Below are 17929 nucleotides of genomic sequence, written 5' to 3'. Positions count from 1 at the left end.
AATATTTGTAGCAAATTAATCCTCATGTTATTTTTAATTTCGAGAGAAAAGATTACATTTCGTAAATTTTTTATCATTGAGTATTTTTACTATTCTTTTTCAGTTGAAGATATTTTTGTGCACCGGAAATGCCTTAAATAGGATTCTGCTTTTAAGCCTCACTGACTCTCTGCCGCGACATTAGATTTAAAAGCCACTTAAGTACACTCGACAACAACTTACAGGCGAGCCTTCGTATTTCAGCGCACAAATATTTTTTTGTAGCATTTCAACTTTTTTTTTTAAATAACGATGTGCTGTTTCTAATAAGTGCACTCTTTGCAATTTTAATTCAAAATTTTTACGTAATGTCAGAAATTTTAAAGTTGTTATTAAAACAGGGATTTTCCTCGAAAATTCCCGATAAAATGATTTATTCTAAATTAGCAAAAGTTTGCTCAGAATATTAAGCTAGTGAAATTATACATGGTTTTATTATAATTAAAAATATTATTTTTCGCATCCAAAAGAGTTTGTTATTAAAATTGTGAAGAAATTTTTAGGTATAGATCTTATTCTCAAGACTTTTTAATTTTTTATTAACTTCTCTTCGTTCTCTTCGTTGAAGAGTAAAAGAATCGTAAAAATGGGAACATTTAAAATGTTGATTTTATTTTCAAGATGTCTTGACTTTTTATTCGACGAAAAAGCTTCTTTTCGCGGCCTAACGACACGGAAAGAATTTGATGGCAAGCGCATTGTAGTCCCAGTAAAAATTGTTCATACAAAAACATGTATAAACATATATAATTTTATATGCAATGTCTGTATATGTTTATAATAATTTTTTCTCTTTGTAAACTGTAGGATGTTTTATTTATCTATTTATCTATTTTTAAGAAGATAATTTCAGCATTATTTCGTTTACAAAAAATTAAGTTTGAAGATTTGAAAAAAGTATCTATATTCTCTTTCTCATATCCTTTTTTAATTATCCTTTTAATTATTTGTTGTCTTTTTATTATTATTTTTCTTATATAAAATAGAAATTTTACAAAAGAAAGAAACTAATACGAATACACAACGGACAAATTTCGCATATAATAATTTCGCATATAATATTTATACATGTCCTCCCATAAAAAAAAACTCTTTACCGGGGAGAAAGATCACATTTTTTCCCCCTCAGAAAACCGAATTCGCAACTCGTCGCGCGAAAGCGATCGCGACGGCCGAGCGAGAGAGCGGTGGCCACTTTGATCGCCGTCGCGCTCGCTGGCCAACGCGACGATTGCAGGCCGTCGTCGCATTAATTTTGTAGTGGTGGTCGCCATTGAGAGAGGTTTTTATGGTGGTCCCCCTACCACGCGCGCCCACCTTTATGTCCCGCGACTGAATGGACAGGGCGAGCAGCGACTGCCGGCTCCTCTATGAGATAATAGGCCCGCGAGGCCGCACCCGTTGCCATTCAGGCCTCGACCCCGGCAACCGATTCGGGATCGAATCGCGAGAGAGAGAGACCGAGAAGCGAGAGGCGAGGGCGGACATCGCCGCTGCGGCCCGCAGTCATGCTCACCATACAGAACGAGTGAGTATACACACACCGCTTTCTGGAAGCGCGCCGATACCGTCGATTCACCCCGCGGAGATAGGGATGGAGCGAGCGGGGGAAAGCGAGGGGGAGGGGTGAACGATCGGCTCACCCCTTCGTCGTTGACGAACGGTGAAAGCCGCGCTGTACGCGGCGGCGATCCGATGATGCTCTCGATGAATCGCGCGCGAGGGTGACGCGCTGGGTAACGTGATCGACTCGGGCCACGTATCTAGCAATTGGCCAGTTCAATTCTCACCCTTTTAATTCGCCGCAACAAGCGCCTTTGTCGCGTTGCCCGAGGCCTCGTCTATTTGCGCGCGGTGGACAATAGGGGACGGGAAAAAGAGGGGAAAAAAAAGAGGACCCGCGAGGGTCTTTCGCCGTTCGTCCGATCGCACCCTGCTTCTCCCTCCAGATCTCGGCATTCGCGATGCCCCACGGCCCACGGTCGCCAAGCTTTCCCGCTGCTTCCTGGCGGAAATCCCCAGGGCTTTCTCGGTCTTGCTAATGGCTGCACGTTGATTCGCTGCGCGAGATAGAGTGAGTATGCGCCATTCCGAGGGTATCTGCGAGAAGCTGGAGCATTATGCATGTCGCAACGAGACCCGCGCGAGATGACGGACGCGCGCATACACGTAAATATACATGCACACCGTGCGTATATGTACTTTTGAACGATTAAAACTCGGCGATTGCACCGACAGCGCCCGCCGCCGGTGACATCGTGTGCTGGGCTTTTATTGAATTTTCTTTTCCAACGAAGCCTTTCGAAAACGTGGGATCGCGCTCCCCACGGGTTTCACGTGTTCTGAAAGAACAGGGAAGCTCTTTCGGAAAGCGAGTCTCAGATAATGGAACTTCATTCTCCCTTTGATTTGTCTCCCTCCGGACGCTCGGAAGTTTCGCTCCGCGCGACCGACGTGTAATCTGAGAATTGGCGATAGATATATATATTTAATGTGGAAAATTGACAGTTTGCTGCGAGCAAAATTCCCTCGCGACATTTCCGTCGGGAGAAGAATCAATTCCAAATTGCCTTGGAAAGCTCGCAGATGAAAGCTCCCTGGGACACGCACGGGGTACATCGCAAGTTTTCGAAGCTACAGCTTTGTATCGCAAATAGCTTTAAGCTATACGCGCGCTTGCTTGCTCGCTCGCGACGAGCCTCGAGCGTGCTTCAACCGTCGCTCTTTGGACCGTAATCGAAACAGCAAACTAGGTAGACGCTTTAAACATTCGTTGCACACGACTCGCGATATCAATCTCCCCGTCCCTCCTCGTACATACGCGGAGAGTACAAACGGCGGGACAGCAACGGCGACACGGAATAATTAATTTCTGCGTAATGTTGATTTCCATTAAAACAACGTTTGTCAATAGTGTGAATAATTCCGCGTGTGGAAAAGCTTAATTAATCTTCTCCGCTCGCACGGGGGAAGGGGGAATCATCCCTCTCTCCCGTTTCAGGACGAATGAGCGTGGAATCGCTGCCCGACGAATGTGCCTTATGGGAGAATGTTTCTCCTAGTGCTTCTTCCAACTCTTGATGTCACAAAGCAACTCTTCCGGCGATTTTACAGCTACTTGCGATTTGTCCGATTGCTCTGCCGATCGCGAGTCGTGCGATAGATCCCGCATGCGAAGGGATATGACGCTAATAACGTGGCTCAATTGTCGCGTTGATTTTCCGAATTCTTACGCTGATTATAAATAAAGAAACTATGTATATTTTAGATTCTGTAAAATGTAATAAAATTAAATGTGGCTTAATTGATTATATATGCGTTAACGGAGTGTCATTTGAATCTCTCAGAAGCCAAAGAAGTAAACAATTTCTTGTAAATTCCTTACTTATGATGATTGAGAATGTGTGCAATTTATAATTTTTATTTTCATTAAAAAAAATTTTTTTAGTTTATAGGAAAAATCTGTTTAACTTCTGAGAGTATCAATTATCAATAGCTAAATAAATGAAACTTGTGTTATATGTGTTATATGTTATGTGCATGTTTGTTTTTATCCTATTAATTATACTAGAAAAAATTTGTGTAAATATCGGACCATAAAACCTTTTTGTTTTATACTTGTGTATGTTTTTCTACGTCAATTATAATTAATTAATGCATGTGTCGTGCATTATATTTCGATTTTATTTAACTTTATTGCATTGTGCTTTACATTGTTCAATAATTAACCTTTAATTGTAAATGCCCTCCCGTACAAACGGCCGTTTTGATTAACTTAAAGGTATGCAGTATGAGAATGCATATCCGAAAGAGCCAACAAAATTATCAGGAATATCCGCTTTGTAATCACACCGCATTCCTCCGCCACATTCTCTTTAGCATCAAATTTAATTCCCATCGATCATGTGACGTTCGTTCTAGATTGTTACGCATACACGTATGTACATACTAATAGACAGAGAACCAGAGAAAGAGGGAGAAAGGAGATATTTTGTTTTAAATATTAGAGCATACACATGCAATTAATTTAAAGTTTATCCTTTGTTCGATCTAGGCAAAATGAATACAGTTCTTATTTTCTCGAGTTTCCACGCTGCACTGTGATGTATCAGGCTCGTCAGAGTAAGCCTTAATCTTCAGGATTTTCGAAAGAATGAGGGATTCACGAAGATGTAGAGAGAGAGAGAGAAAGAGAGAGAGAGAGAGAGAGAGAGAGAGGCTGTGAAAACATGGGGATAAAAGTGAAGAGTCTCGCGCGGATCCCCTGGTTCTCCCGATTCGCCGGTATTCTAATCCTTCCTCCCACTTCTCTCTTCGGATTTCCGGTTGCTCGACTCGTTAGCGGCACAAATGTGATCCTGGCATCACCGAGGATGCTTCTACGATGTTCCAGGGTTGGCCGACGCGAAACTCGAGAACACATTTACCGTGGAATCGAGCCCTAAGCACACAGTGGCGAGTCCAACAGCGGCGACTCACCCACACGTGTGTTTCACGTCCGTGTGTTCGCCACCCTTAAACGCATAACGTTGATGTAACTCAGTGGTTCCCAAAGTTTTGCCGATGTCGCTTTGTTGGTTTCGTAAAATCTCGCGTTACATTGAGAACAAAGTATTTGTGACTATAATTCAATAATTAAGATTAGAAACTCCATATTTATAATTATTATCATAATGTTATAGTAATATTATAGTAATATTATAGTAGTGGTATAAAATGGATATAAAAATGCACTTAACCATAATTATTTTAACAATGAAATTATGATCTCGTGTACCAAATACTTTTTTCTCAGTATATAATTGAACTACTACCGTTAATTGTCACAGGAAAATCAACATATAAAATAAATTTATTAAAAGATTTATTTGATCCAAGATATTTTATTTTAATATTATTTCTGCGAATTCTTTTCTCTCTCCACAAAAAATAATTTATCGTAATTTATCGGGCAGAGCCCAGATACAACACAGAAGTCATAATAATATAACCAGGATATAATTTGTTATCCTCCATGACGTCATAATGCTGTCAAGAATATCTTTTATATACTTAGTGACAGAATCAGATAAAAGTCTTATAATGTTGGTACAATTCTGTGTTCCACGCGGAAAAAGATACACACAAGATCGATTCAATTCAGAATAAATTGATCTCGAGACAAAGTTGGCATCATCGATAATGTAATGCAACGCTAAGACAGAGAGAGAGAGAGAGAGAGAGAGAGAGAGAGAGAGAGAGAGAGAAGATGAAGGTGCACTGTTGCAATTAACTGCCTGCAAAGTGGTCACCTCTCTCTTGCTCTTAGCGGCAAGGTAAGCGACAGCGACACGCCATTAAATTATGCATCAACGTGTAGTGCAGTTTATTACCGTGTTACTATGCAGGAACGCGAACAAGGATGCGCATTGTGTACGACGCATTACAGACCCTTTGGTAACCCTTGGTACGAGCTATGGCGGTTTCCTTAGGTTCTCAAAGGACTCGAAGGTGTACGGTATTTCGGAAATTCGTGTCCCAAAAGTACCACGAAAATCGGTCAATGGATCCTAAGCTACAAATGTCCGAATATCTAAGAAATGAAAAGTAATATGGCTCTCAAAGCATTTGCCTTTTAAATTTTACTTTTAAAAATCCAAAGACCTCTGAAAGCGCTTGAAGAAACGGATAAACCAGCAATTGCGAGGCAATCATTTCTTCATTTAGAAAAATGAGGTGACGCAGGCGCCATTAAAAGGCCATACAAATCGTGAAGAGATTTACGTGGTTTATCGATTATTTTCCGAGGCGCATTAGGCGACGGTCCCCTTTTTTTTCCGCTACCTTCCCTCAATGCGATATTGATACCATGGCGCCCATTTCGCCCTCGTTTTACGACGACGGCGGTTTTCTTCTTCGGTCGACGAGAAGAGACGCGTGATATCGGCGGGTTATTAATTTCTTCTTCCTAATGTGTAGGCGCGCGTACAAAATCAGCCGCTATTCAGAGAAACGGTGTCGTTCTCTCGACGGCAGCTTTTGACTTTGCCATCTTAAGACTCGACATCAAAGACGAAGTCGGACGACTCACTTCGTTGCGATCGCTTAACCCTTTCTCATCTTCTTTCCCTCTACCTCCGACTCTCTCCCATGAATTCTAGGGCTAACGAGGCGAGAGGGATGAAACGGAACGCGGCCGCGAATGCAGGTCCCTTTATTTTACCACCGGGAACTTTCCCCAGCGCTGCGGGGATTCCAGTTCGAATGCCGCGTTACGATTACGCGAGCGAGCGCGGTATTTCGATTTAACCTGTGGAATACCCGTGGCAATGAAATTGATCTACTTCAAGCGCAGCTCTTAACTCGCCCGTCGAGAACTTTCGTCGGGAGATAATTGCGATGGAAATGAACCCTCATGCGAATAAAGCAGAAACGAAATCTTTTCCGTTCGTTATTTCAAAGCGGGGAATTATTCAATTTCAGACGGTTATTAAAAATCAGGCCACTGAAACGTGACCTGATTTCGCGTGAGCGGCGAACTCTTATCTCTCTCTCTCTCTCTTCCCCGTGATTCCCAACAGACGTGAGCGCGGTTGACACCGATATGCTAGATATTGCTGCACTTGTTTTATTCCTCTTTAGAATTCGATAACGCAGAAAAATACGGTGCAACGACAGAGAAAGAATAAACGCACTGGTTGTTAAAAAAAAAAGGAAAGAAGAGAAAGCGGAAAGAGGAATTACGTTATCGAGCTCGAATTGCAACCGCCCCCCCTCCCCCTCCCAAGTTTCGCAATTGCGAGGCTTTGAAAGAGAGACAGCCCCATTTTTTTTTCTCTCGCGACTCGTGGTCGACTGTGTGACGCGTCTCTATTCTCGCGTCGCGTTTAATTACGAAGACCCGCCGGCCGTTGTTATCCGGTCAGCCTGTCATTACTATCGCGATCACGAAAAGTTCGGGAGAACGTATCGCCGACAAGTCGGAAATAAAAGCGAACCCTCTCGTTGAACAATTCCATCGTCATGCAATTTCGCGACGCACAATCGCGCTGATAATGGATTTTTAATCGAATTCCCCGTGGCTTCTGAATTCCAATTACGTGACGATTACATTGACGCATCTCTGAATTGTTAAAACGTTCTGCATGTCTCCGGGCTTTCATACAGACCGTTCAGTTATATATCTTTCGATTCTTGTTACACTAATGCCAAATTGTCAGATTAATTGGGCGGATCTTCGAACTCGGAAACTATGGATCTACCATTCTGATGTCTTCAACATCTTGAATTAAGTTTCAAAAGTTTTAAAAATTCCTGAAGCTCATGGAAGTTTCAGAATCTCTAGAAACTTTTCTTGGATAAATTGGATTTTTACCTTGGAATTCGTACACATCCTCAAAAAAACGTAGTAATTAGATTCCACATTAAACCCTCTTATCGAGCCATAACTGTGCTTTGTGGGTGTGCTTGTAATCGTAATCTCGAAAGTTGACTTTCGAAATCCCTCGCATGGGGCATGTTTCGTTCTCGAGAATGACTTGCCACACAAAGAGAGAGAGAGAAAGTCACGCGACTGACAATTTAATTTCCGCGTTACGTGCCTCCTTCCAGCATGTCGCCGCGCAACGGCTCCTGCGTGGCGGAAGTGAGCTCTGTGAGGAGCCTCTCGTCGGACGATGTTTCGGGAGCCAAGGCGAACCGGAAGAAGTCGTGCTGGGCCCGCGCGACTGATCCGGCTCATCGTCGCGGCCGACGGATCCAGCTGCTGCAGATGCTGGTGCTGCCGTTCATACCGATCCTCGCTTTGATCGTGCAGACCGCCAATACCCTCCACGACATCCTGATCTACCGCCAGGAGGTGTCCGACATAGAGACGCAGGTGAGCGATTTGGCTTCTAATTAATTACGACATATTTTATATGAAAATCGCAGACACTCGTCCTCTTTGCTCCTCTCCCACTCGAAATATTTATATATCTGGCTTTAAAAGCGTAGTTTATATTCATACGGGATGATCCCCGCTATCTGGATGGAAAATGTCGGCTCTCGAGGAGTCTATATATTAAAGCAATTTGGCCGACAGTCCCGCTGCGCGTCTCCCTCATATATATTCCACGTGAGTTTCGCGGAAACTCCAGTTTTATAAATTGCTGGTACATTGTTGTCTGAAGTAACGGGCGAAAAGCTCCACGCGCTCGTACTCCCGCTTACGGCGCCCTGATAATTATGTAAAGAGCGCAATTAGGCTGGGCTGGTATAATTCACCGGTGATCGATCGATGACGGCGGCGGCGGCGGCGGTTCGTTTGAGGGTAACGAGAGGATGAACAAATACACCGCACCTACGCGCTTTCACGTCTTTCTGCGAATAGCATCGCAATACATAGTAGTCGAGGCGTTTCTACCTCAAGTGCGAATCGCGCGGATATAATTCCCCTTTTAATTTAAAGAAAAATACGTAATTCTATAATTCCATGTAAGAATTTATTTAATGTTAAGGGAGAAAAATTTTCTTTAATTTATTAAAACAATTAAGACTAGTAAAAGTAAAAACGCAGTTAATTGAAAATAAAAACGTATAATTTTATGTTAATTACAAAGACGAACATTTCGACTAATTTGAAGTTATCATTAGCGAACAAGTCTTACGAAAATAATTCCCTTCTGCTTTCGTATTTGATGGGTCACTTCCTGGTTTGCAGAATTCAAAGTAGACATCTAGCAAACAAAAGAAGGAAAGTAAATTATCCTCCACGAGATCGAGAGAGGTGAAGAAACTTGGATAAGAGCCGAATAAATTTTGGTCACAGCGATAAAAAGATGTAACAGTACGTATAATACAACAATGCTATTGGAGATGAAAAACAAGAGTCTGCAAAGAAGAGATCTAAAAGGAGAAAATTCATTGTCACGTTATAATCACAAGGGCGCGATAATAACGTGTAAAACCGAGAGAGAGGGAGAGAGAAATTGCAATAATGTCCCCTGCTAAAAGGGGGATAAAGTCTAACATAATTATAAACAGCGGGGTGGTAAACAAGCGGACTCCACTCGTTTCGCTTTGTGAGATCGAACAACGCGGGGCTTTGATCGCGAGGCATGCGATCGCAATTTCGCGTGCCAAGTGATAAATAGTATCGGTATGTGCCCACCGGCTGTATCACAGAGATGCGGGCGGCGAACGATTTCGCTCTTTCATCACCCTCTGTGGGGGTGTGACAAGGGATGCGCTTCGCGCAGGGCCAGGGGCTGTTGTTAATGAAAACGTCGAGCGCTCGTTGAAAATCGCGTTCGATTCGATTTCCGATCCGAGTGCGGCTGCTGCATGTCCGGAACGGGCGCAAGAAATTACGTTACAGCGCGTTTCTCGCGCGACGCGAGCTGGCTATTTTTATTTTATTCTCTCACGCACGTTCGGATTATCGACTCGCATATATACACACACATGCCGCCGCCGCCATTGTCGCTCTTTTGCCGAGGCGAGGTGTGCTCCCGCAGGGGATGATGAGATAAAATAAGAGGAGAACGCGCGATGGCAAAGACGGGGCTAGTGACGTAACTGGCGGTTTAGTCTGGCATCGCAGGGAAAACACGACGCTGAGGATGGCAGGTTTTTGAGGATGGCATAATTTATAAAATTTTCCTTGATAAGCACCGTGAAAAGTGACACTTATTAGTTCTGCCCTTAATAAAATGAAAAGACTATAGCGGAGGGAATTCTCCTTTATTTTTCCGATTATTTCAATGATTATTTATGACCAGTTTTATTAAGCACAAGATATTAAAGTCACAACTTTCTTGTTTTTGTTAGAAACTCTTTTTGAGCAAGATAATTCTGGATGTGGGAGGAATATTTTTACATTTACGGCTGTATAATCGTAACGTATATACATTTTAATTGTACCGTCCTAAGACATCGAATTACGATATCGCTTGTTTAAATTCACGTCAACTTGAAACTCGAGGAGAATACATTAAGTGAAGTTTGATTGACCATAACGTCCGGACTGTAGTCTCGATTGTAACTCATTGTCGTCGTTGTCGTCGGGAGAAAATTTCCACTTTCTCTGCTTAATCGCCCTGTCCACAAGGATATTAGACGCAACCCTCCTGAGAGCGAAGGGTGGATGAAATCGAAATTCATCGCGACGGCGTGTAGGTTGCGGGAACAACGGTCTTCGATCTTGAGTTACTTGTTTGACGAGCGTCTCGCAAGAATGGTCGTCATTGTCGATGGCGACGTTGAATATACGTGTGTTTGCGATCGTACTCGCGTTTCTCCGCGATCGTTTCGAGCGTTTCGCACCGTCGACGCACCCCCCTCCCCCCGTCCTCCCCTCGTGGCGCACCCCCTTACAATTCACCCTCTAGCGCGAGAAGCGTGGATATATTTTTCCATCGGAGCTCGGAGCCCAGATTTGAGAAGATTCCTCGATATTTTTTAAATTTTAATTTTCGCAGCGGATTTGTTAAACCCCTCGCGATGTGGAGTTTTATCGCGATTAATATTATTCAATTTAATGATGAGAATTCAACGTTACGGATCATTTACATAAATCATTTTACGTGCCTTTGTGATGGCAAGGTAAACGAGAGCGGGACGAGTGAGTACAATGCAGAGAATGAAAATGTGGAGCCAGGAGAATGGAAATTCGCGGAATGAGAGGAACAATCTGGGGCATGAGAAAACTGTGGAAAAGAATCGTCGGCTATAAAGACTTTGAATTAGATTTTTTGTAGAGCTAAAATAAATTTGCAATAAAAAAATTTAACTTAAAATTCTACAAAAGGAAGACTTATCGAGGTAGGACTTCGTTACCAAGATAAATTTCACGTTTCTAAGGATGAGCAAAATCGACAAGAACTTAGCAAGGCAAAATCTTCGAGGATTCGCATATCTGACGGTGTTGTAATAAAAAACCGTGAATTGTACGCAAGTTATACGGGGCGATTATTAAAATCAGCGTATCACGAACTCCTGCCGAGTGCACTTTCGTTCCGCCTTCACTTTACTCTGATCCTTACAGCAACTTTGCTGGAACTTCGTCAGAGCTACGACGATAAGCAGACGACCCGACGACTTGAGGCTATGCTGGGATGCCAAGGATCGTCCGGCTTAAAAAGTTCGTGGCACACTGGCAAAGCGAAGGATTATTCCGCTGTATACGAGCGCTTTATTAGCAAAGAGCAAGTTGGCGGAAAACTTTCTATTATAGTTTGTGAGTTTACGGAGATGTTAAGTTCTAAAAGATGCTCGCCTAATGACTCCACGGCAAGACTTCTCGTTCGAGAGGGGGTGGAAAGATTGACGAGCGAATCGTCAACTTCACGCTTCGGTCGGACACTTAATTGCGATTGCCGTGCAATTTGCAACCACGCTAATAATTATCCCGGCTCGTAAAGCAATTTTACCACCGGCACAAGCGCTTAATGGAATATCGTTCGTTGTCACGAGTCGTGAGACTGTAATGAAAGCAGGGACTCGCGTTCTAAAATTGATGAGTTTTCCTTAATGACCGATGGACGCGCGGTCAAACGGGAGAAAACTTTTAAGGGATTCTCGGTGACGGCAGAGATTTATGACTCCCCCCGTTCTGTCGTTTCTCCAGTCTGCCCGGGAATCCAATGATTTGTGTGGAACCGAGAATTGTCAAAAATACTTGAAAACCTCATTTGTATATCGATGAATTTTTATGTATAACGAAAAACTCATCGATGTACAAAGCATGCACGAAATGAGACGTTATACGGATCCGTTTCAAATCACGAATCCAGTAACGAATAAAAACTAAGGAAAAGCACGTCTGACGATAGAAGATATTTTCTCAGTTAAGGCGAAACGATCGCAAGAAAGATAGCGGCACTTTCTAGGCACTCGGTACTTGTAGCAGCCACTCGAAACATGTTCCGCGAATACTCAACCACTCCGAGGCCGTCCACTCGATTGTCTTACAATTAGCTATTTCTTCTAACACAAGTTTCGCGAAAGAACACCCGAACATTATCCCGATGAAGAAGACTAGATTTTCTCTTTTGTAAGAAGTATCCGATCCACCGGATCAGCCGGTGAGAGAAAAAAAGAGAAAAAGAAAAAGAGAGAGAATCACGAGATAAATTTTCGAGTTAATAGAACAGCGTTCCCTTAAAAGAATTATCTGTCAAAGTGATAGGTGTATCCAAGGGAAAGGTTTCATAGGTTCAAATTTTCCCTTTCTTGTTAAAATTTTAAAAATTATTTACACAATACAATGGCCGAATCGTTTTAATGATATGATTATTATATCAATTCACAAAGACAATATTTTAATGAATATCAAATCACTTTGGAAAAGAAATTGTTCTTTTTGCATAATTCTTTAATTTTGTTAATTATATTGAATAACTTTATTTATTATTTTTTTACCTTTTATTTAGCTTCAATTAAAAATTATATATATTATATTTAATAATATTTATTAACGCTTCTCGTTAAAAATATTTTTTTTAATGGAAATTAAAGTAATAGAGGTGCGTTGCTTTTGGCGATCGATGCATGTTCGTTGATAATTGCAGGTGACGATAGCAACGGACTTGGGCAAAATGGTCACCAGCATGCAGCTGGAGAGGTCCGAGGTGGCTTTTTTCATCTACACCAACGGCAACACGTTAAGGTATGTGTGATCAACTATTTTTTTTATCGAAGTTTTTATCGAAGAACACTTGTATTTTCATTGAAAACAGATTACAACAATTCTGTATTTTGTTTTCAAATCTGTCGCCGGACGCGAATATCAATCGCGTTCGCGGTTAGATAACATTTTAATTCTCTCTTCAGTTCGCTTCTATTTGCATTTCTGATATTCGTCGTGCAATTCTACCGCTCGATAGAAAAAATGTTCAAAAATTCCGCTGATCTGGCTACGTGATCACGCTACAGCGACGAAGTGAAATCTTCTCCTTGATTGAGTCCGAGTAAACGCTTTCTGTTGCATTTCGCATGATGAGAACGAATGGCTTTCTAGAGTCCCGCAATCGGGACAAAACGCTCGGATACGACGCGTTTCTACAAAACAAACGCTCTGCAGAATACTGAAATAGTCGGAAAGTTTTGCAAATCGGTTAAGAATGTTTGTCTCTACAACTAAAGCTAAAAGCTAAAAAGTTTTATTAAAATTTAAAAACTGCAGGCTTCTTAAATTGCCTTAAGATTATTGCCTCTCGCCTCAAGATTAATTGAAAAGAAGAAAACAATGAAAAATTTGACCAATACATCGATAAAATAATTAATATGTAGCTTTATATAAAATTATTTTTTCTTCTCGTAATTATCTAAAAAAAAACTATGACGTACGTGTTTCTGTGTTATTTTTACAATGTACGGTCACTTCGCCTGATGCGCTTAGATGACTCTTCGTCCCAATAAACTGACGTCTTCCTCCCTAATTCACTTTACCCTGTGCCCGGCAACTAGGTCGAACCTGACGCAGAGATTCGCCATAACCGACCAGGACCTCCACAACATGAGCACGTGGCCGTTGGTGTCTGTGCCCAGGGACGAGAGCAAGACGGAAACATACGACGTGGTGAGCAAGGAGGCCTTCCAGGCGCGCCTGGAGGACTTCAGGTAAATCGAATCGATCCGTACGGACCGAAGGTCATCTCCGAGCGTCGCCCGCCACAAAGGCGGGCCAACAACCGTGAAATCGCGCCCGCAAAATTCTGACCTTAGCCGTTTAGTTAGTTGGGTCAGCCGAGTCGCTGGCTCTCTCGGTTGAGAGACGAGCAATTAAACGCGTGCGTAATAGGAGACAAACGAGAATTTACGTTGAAAGTTTAACAAGTAACAAAGTGAAAATTGGAAACTTCTCGAGAAACGATAGGCAGTTCTGGCGCGATTTAATAAAATTAATTTAAAAATTTATCTAACGTCGAATTTATCACAAATGTTAGAATATCCCGGAAAAAAATCTTCATATCGAGGTTCAAATTACAGATCAAATTGAAGTATATTAAGCTGGCTGAGCCATATCATCAGAACACATCGATTTCTACATTGGAATTATTTGCTAATTATTTGTTACTTTTTGCTGAAAAAAAATTTGTTTTGCTCCAAAAAAGAATACCAGGGGCTAGATAGCTTAATATTAAGCTATCTAGTCACTGGTATTTTTTTTGGCTGGAGTAAATAATTTTTTTTTTCAGCAAAAAATAGCAAATAATTCCAATGTAGAAATCGATGGGTTCTGATGGCTCAGCCAGCTTAACATGCCTATCAAATTGTATCAGATCAATTTGCAAAATTAGATCTGCTCTGATATAATTTAATCTATAATTTAATTTATTTTCTGATGTAATCTTGATTTGATATTCTGACATAATTTGATTTATTTTTCCCGGGGTTCGAGAGGCAGGAAAAAAAAAAGAGGAAAAGGAGGAAGCCATCAGAGATTAAAATTCCACATTACGATCGCAATGTCACCGCACCTGTACATACACCCGTGTGCGCGGGAATTGTATTCCTCGTACGCGGGCAATCTTTACCTAATTAACTTAAGAGGCTTTTTCCCTCTCTCTGTCTCTCTCTCTCTCTTTCACACCCTCTGCGCGCGCGCTCCCGCTTTGAGTGCAATAATTATACCGCAACGACAATGTGGGAGGCGGGCGACGCGACGCTCTTCGCAGGCGTAATTATTAAGACAAATTGCCGCTCACCCCCCGGTGGCGTAAACGGGCGGCTGTATCGCTTTGAGCGTCGGTAACCGGCGGATTAATTCTTGTGTTGGCTTTTACCCCTTTTCCGCGCGCGGGCATGGAAAGTTACGGCGAGCGGAAGCCGAGCCGAGCCGAGCCGTTCCCTCGAGCCCTCGTCCCGACACTTGTTGAATTTCCATTCAGAGTACGAGTGGGGAATTCTCCTCTCCTTCGCCCTGCACCCTCTCTCTCTCTCTCTCTCTCTCTCTCCCCCGTACGCGGACGTCGAGTTGTACCTGGTTTACCCGCGAACGGGTGTTCCCGATAACTAATCGAGCAAGCGTTTCTTCGGAGAAACGTTGCTGACAGAGGCAAGGATTCCAAGAAAAAGTGGCTTTCTCTCTTTTAATATTAATTACCTACAACTACGTCAATCAATTGTGTAACGTACATTTTAAGGAAAGGAGATCATTTATTCTCCGAATGACGGAAAACGCGAATGAATTAATAAAGCGTAACAAAAATTAATTTTGCGGGAAACCTTCGACACTGATGAAATAAATCAAAGTAAACGAGCAAATTATGTAAATGGATTGACGATGCCGAAGAACAATTCAAGTTAACTAATAATTTCATCTCGAACTCGAAAGCTTATCACGGTGCATCAGTTCTCGAAAGTTTTAAATTTCTTTGTTTTTGTTTTATTCTTACTTCTCATGTAAGAAATAAAAAAAAAACTATTTTTCGGTAGAAATTAATCTTGGTGCATTCGGTGCATCAGCTATTAATTATATGTTTTTTCAGTTCTGTAAACTGCCGATATGATTGTCGAAACTTAAAACGCAATTGTAAACCGAGATTAGAAATAATATCTCAAATTTGATCGGTTAAATTTAATAATAACATTTTTTAAAGCTGTAAGCGTCTTAATAAGCTTACTGTAAAATCTTATTATGAAAAATATCATCCCGGCCAGGATTTGAACCTGGCTGTAATAATGTACGCCAGGCGTTGGAATTTCTGGGCGTAGATAGCGACACGATTCGATAATGGAAAGTGGCGCATCTCGGCAAGCGATATTTCATCGTTAATGCTGGACGCGCGTCGCATTAGGGAGACACCACCTCGCAGGCGACGCGAGAGGAGGGTTGGTATATCAAGTGGTACATCTCGAACGTAAGATAACGGCGGGAGAGACTATCGCGGTCGTATTTTCTCACGGCGAAAATGGAACGGGGCGCGAAAAGGAGAATTGACCGTCTTCAATGTATCATTGCAGGAGAAAGAGAAAGAGAGCGAGATACATAATTTCCTATTGACTCCTCTAAAAAAAAAAGTACGACGTGTGAAAATACGAAATTTTTTACGCTGGCTCCACGTGGAACGTGCCAACTTTTAACTCTTCTGTCGAGTCGCTTCGATATTTCATGCAAAAACGTACAACCCTTTTTCTCGTTATTTCCTCGCAGAGGGAGGGAGGGAAAGAGAAAAAGAGAGGAGTTGCGTTGACAGAACAGGATAAAAAAAAGGAAACGCGCTTTTAACGAGGCGAGGTTGCCGAAGCGGCAGATTATGTGGCGGGAGAAAAAAATTCATTATTTTTAATTAGGGTCTTAAGGGCTTTAATTAGAATGAAGCGGCGCCGCGCGTTTTCACCTGATAGCGATCTTTTCCCAAGAATACCATGCAACTGCATCGATGTGCGAGATGACGGAGGCTCTCGCTGCAAACACACGTTTCGCTTTGACGTTTGAAAAAGTGGCGGGGTCTTTTGAAGATAAAAAATTCTCGGAAAGTTTCTCGGCGGTCCGTTTAATATTTCAGTGGCATTTAAACGACGAATTAAAACGGGACAAAAACGCCGCCAGACGTTTGAAGCTCGTGTGTCAAGATCGACTTGAATATACTAGGGCAACGCAATTTAAATACATCTTGCTATTAACATAAAAAGATGGATAGAAACATTGACGTAAAAACTTTTTAACTAAAGACTTTAATCTTCCGTCATCTTCATCCTCGCGCGAATTTCCAAGCAAGAAGTCATAAACAAAAGACATAAAGGCTTTGTGTTTCAGGAGTCTTATCGCTTCTCTGCCTTCCGTATGGAAGACTCGAACGAGCGAAAGTTTCTCAATTAAAACATTCGTTGGTCCATTTGATTTTACAATTTCAGATTTAAAAAATCGGTCGCACGTAGCTGGAGCACGTTTTTACGCTCGCTTTGACCGATTTATAGCGTCCGGGCGAGTTAATCAATGTAATTTCGGGGCCAGCCCGACATCGCGCTACCGGGCAATTTAATCGGAAACTCCCTCGTATATACATTTGTCGATTAATTCTTTTCTCTCCTGTCGTCTAATTATATATGTAGCGGAGGGTCAAAAGGCGTGGCGGAGACGGAGCGAGTGGCGTGTGCACACGCTTTTATAATAGTCCCCCAGCGCGTCGCATTCGACTTGTCGCATCGATTGACGATAAAAATATTTAACCCTCGTACGCCCCCTTCCCTCCGTACTATTCCGCGGTCGAGCTGGACCTCGCAGAATCGAATGCAAATGCAGCTGACGATCTTTTCGACATTCGCAACGTGAATTTTTAAGAAATTTTAAGAATGTTCTCTCAAAATACTTAAGAATAATAATAATAATGACGATAATAATAATTTTATTGAAATGCAAAATAAAAGAGATACGGCACACGTGAGAAAAATTGAAATAATAAATGGTTTCTCGAGAGGTAATTTATCATAATATTACAATATTATTATACACGCGTCTATATATCTCTTTATATAATAATATATAAATATAGAAAATTCACTCTTAAAAAGGAGATGTTACCTATTTTATTGTTGATAGTTTTCCATGATGATGATTGGTTTTTTTGCTGCGCTTACTTCGTGCTGCGAGAGTAACTATTATTGCAATTGAATTTTAACAGCTGTTGTATGGATGGTTATCTATAATATAATAGATAATTATCGTTGCAATTTATTTAAAAAGTAAATAATAAATTCTTTCTTTAAAAAGCCATGTAAGTGATTTTATTGCTGACAGTTTTTCGCAAAAAAAATTAAAAATACTTAAGAAAAAATAAGAAGAAAAAGAAGAAGAGTTTGACAGCTGTCAAAATTTCACACAGTTTCAAAATTCTATAGATAATTATCTGTACAATCATCGTTACAATTTATTTTTAAAAAGTAAAAAAATAAAAAGTCAAATAGCGCGCGCGAAGCGCGCGTC

At 41.6% G+C, this 17929-nt stretch overlaps 2 protein-coding genes across 7 annotated transcripts in view; one reads left to right on the top strand and one right to left on the bottom strand.

Moving 5' to 3' along the window:
• The window catches only part of LOC105830427 (receptor-type guanylate cyclase daf-11), a 32192-nt gene that overhangs the window by 5968 nt on the left and 8295 nt on the right, over positions 1–17929 (top strand). For 4 of the 6 annotated variants that reach the window (XM_012669736.3, XM_036292988.1, XM_012669735.3 and 1 more), the window contains 3 exons: positions 7630–7897; positions 12570–12667; positions 13468–13620. In XM_012669736.3, coding sequence (XP_012525190.1) covers positions 7630–7897; positions 12570–12667; positions 13468–13620 — 519 coding nt within the window. Of the gene's footprint in view, positions 1–1300; positions 1568–7629; positions 7898–12569; positions 12668–13467; positions 13621–17929 lie in introns of all 6 variants that reach the window. The other 2 variants (XM_028192287.2, XM_028192288.2) reach the window with 1 other exon arrangement.
• The window catches only part of LOC105830429 (ester hydrolase C11orf54 homolog), a 34325-nt gene that overhangs the window by 9634 nt on the left and 6762 nt on the right, over positions 1–17929 (bottom strand). The window lies entirely within an intron of this gene.

Source organism: Monomorium pharaonis, chromosome 1 (genome assembly GCF_013373865.1).
Source record: "Monomorium pharaonis isolate MP-MQ-018 chromosome 1, ASM1337386v2, whole genome shotgun sequence".
Taxonomy (NCBI): Eukaryota; Metazoa; Arthropoda; class Insecta; order Hymenoptera; family Formicidae; genus Monomorium; species Monomorium pharaonis.
The sequence above is the reverse complement of the archived record's forward strand: the minus strand, read 5'-3'. Positions and strand labels throughout refer to the sequence as shown.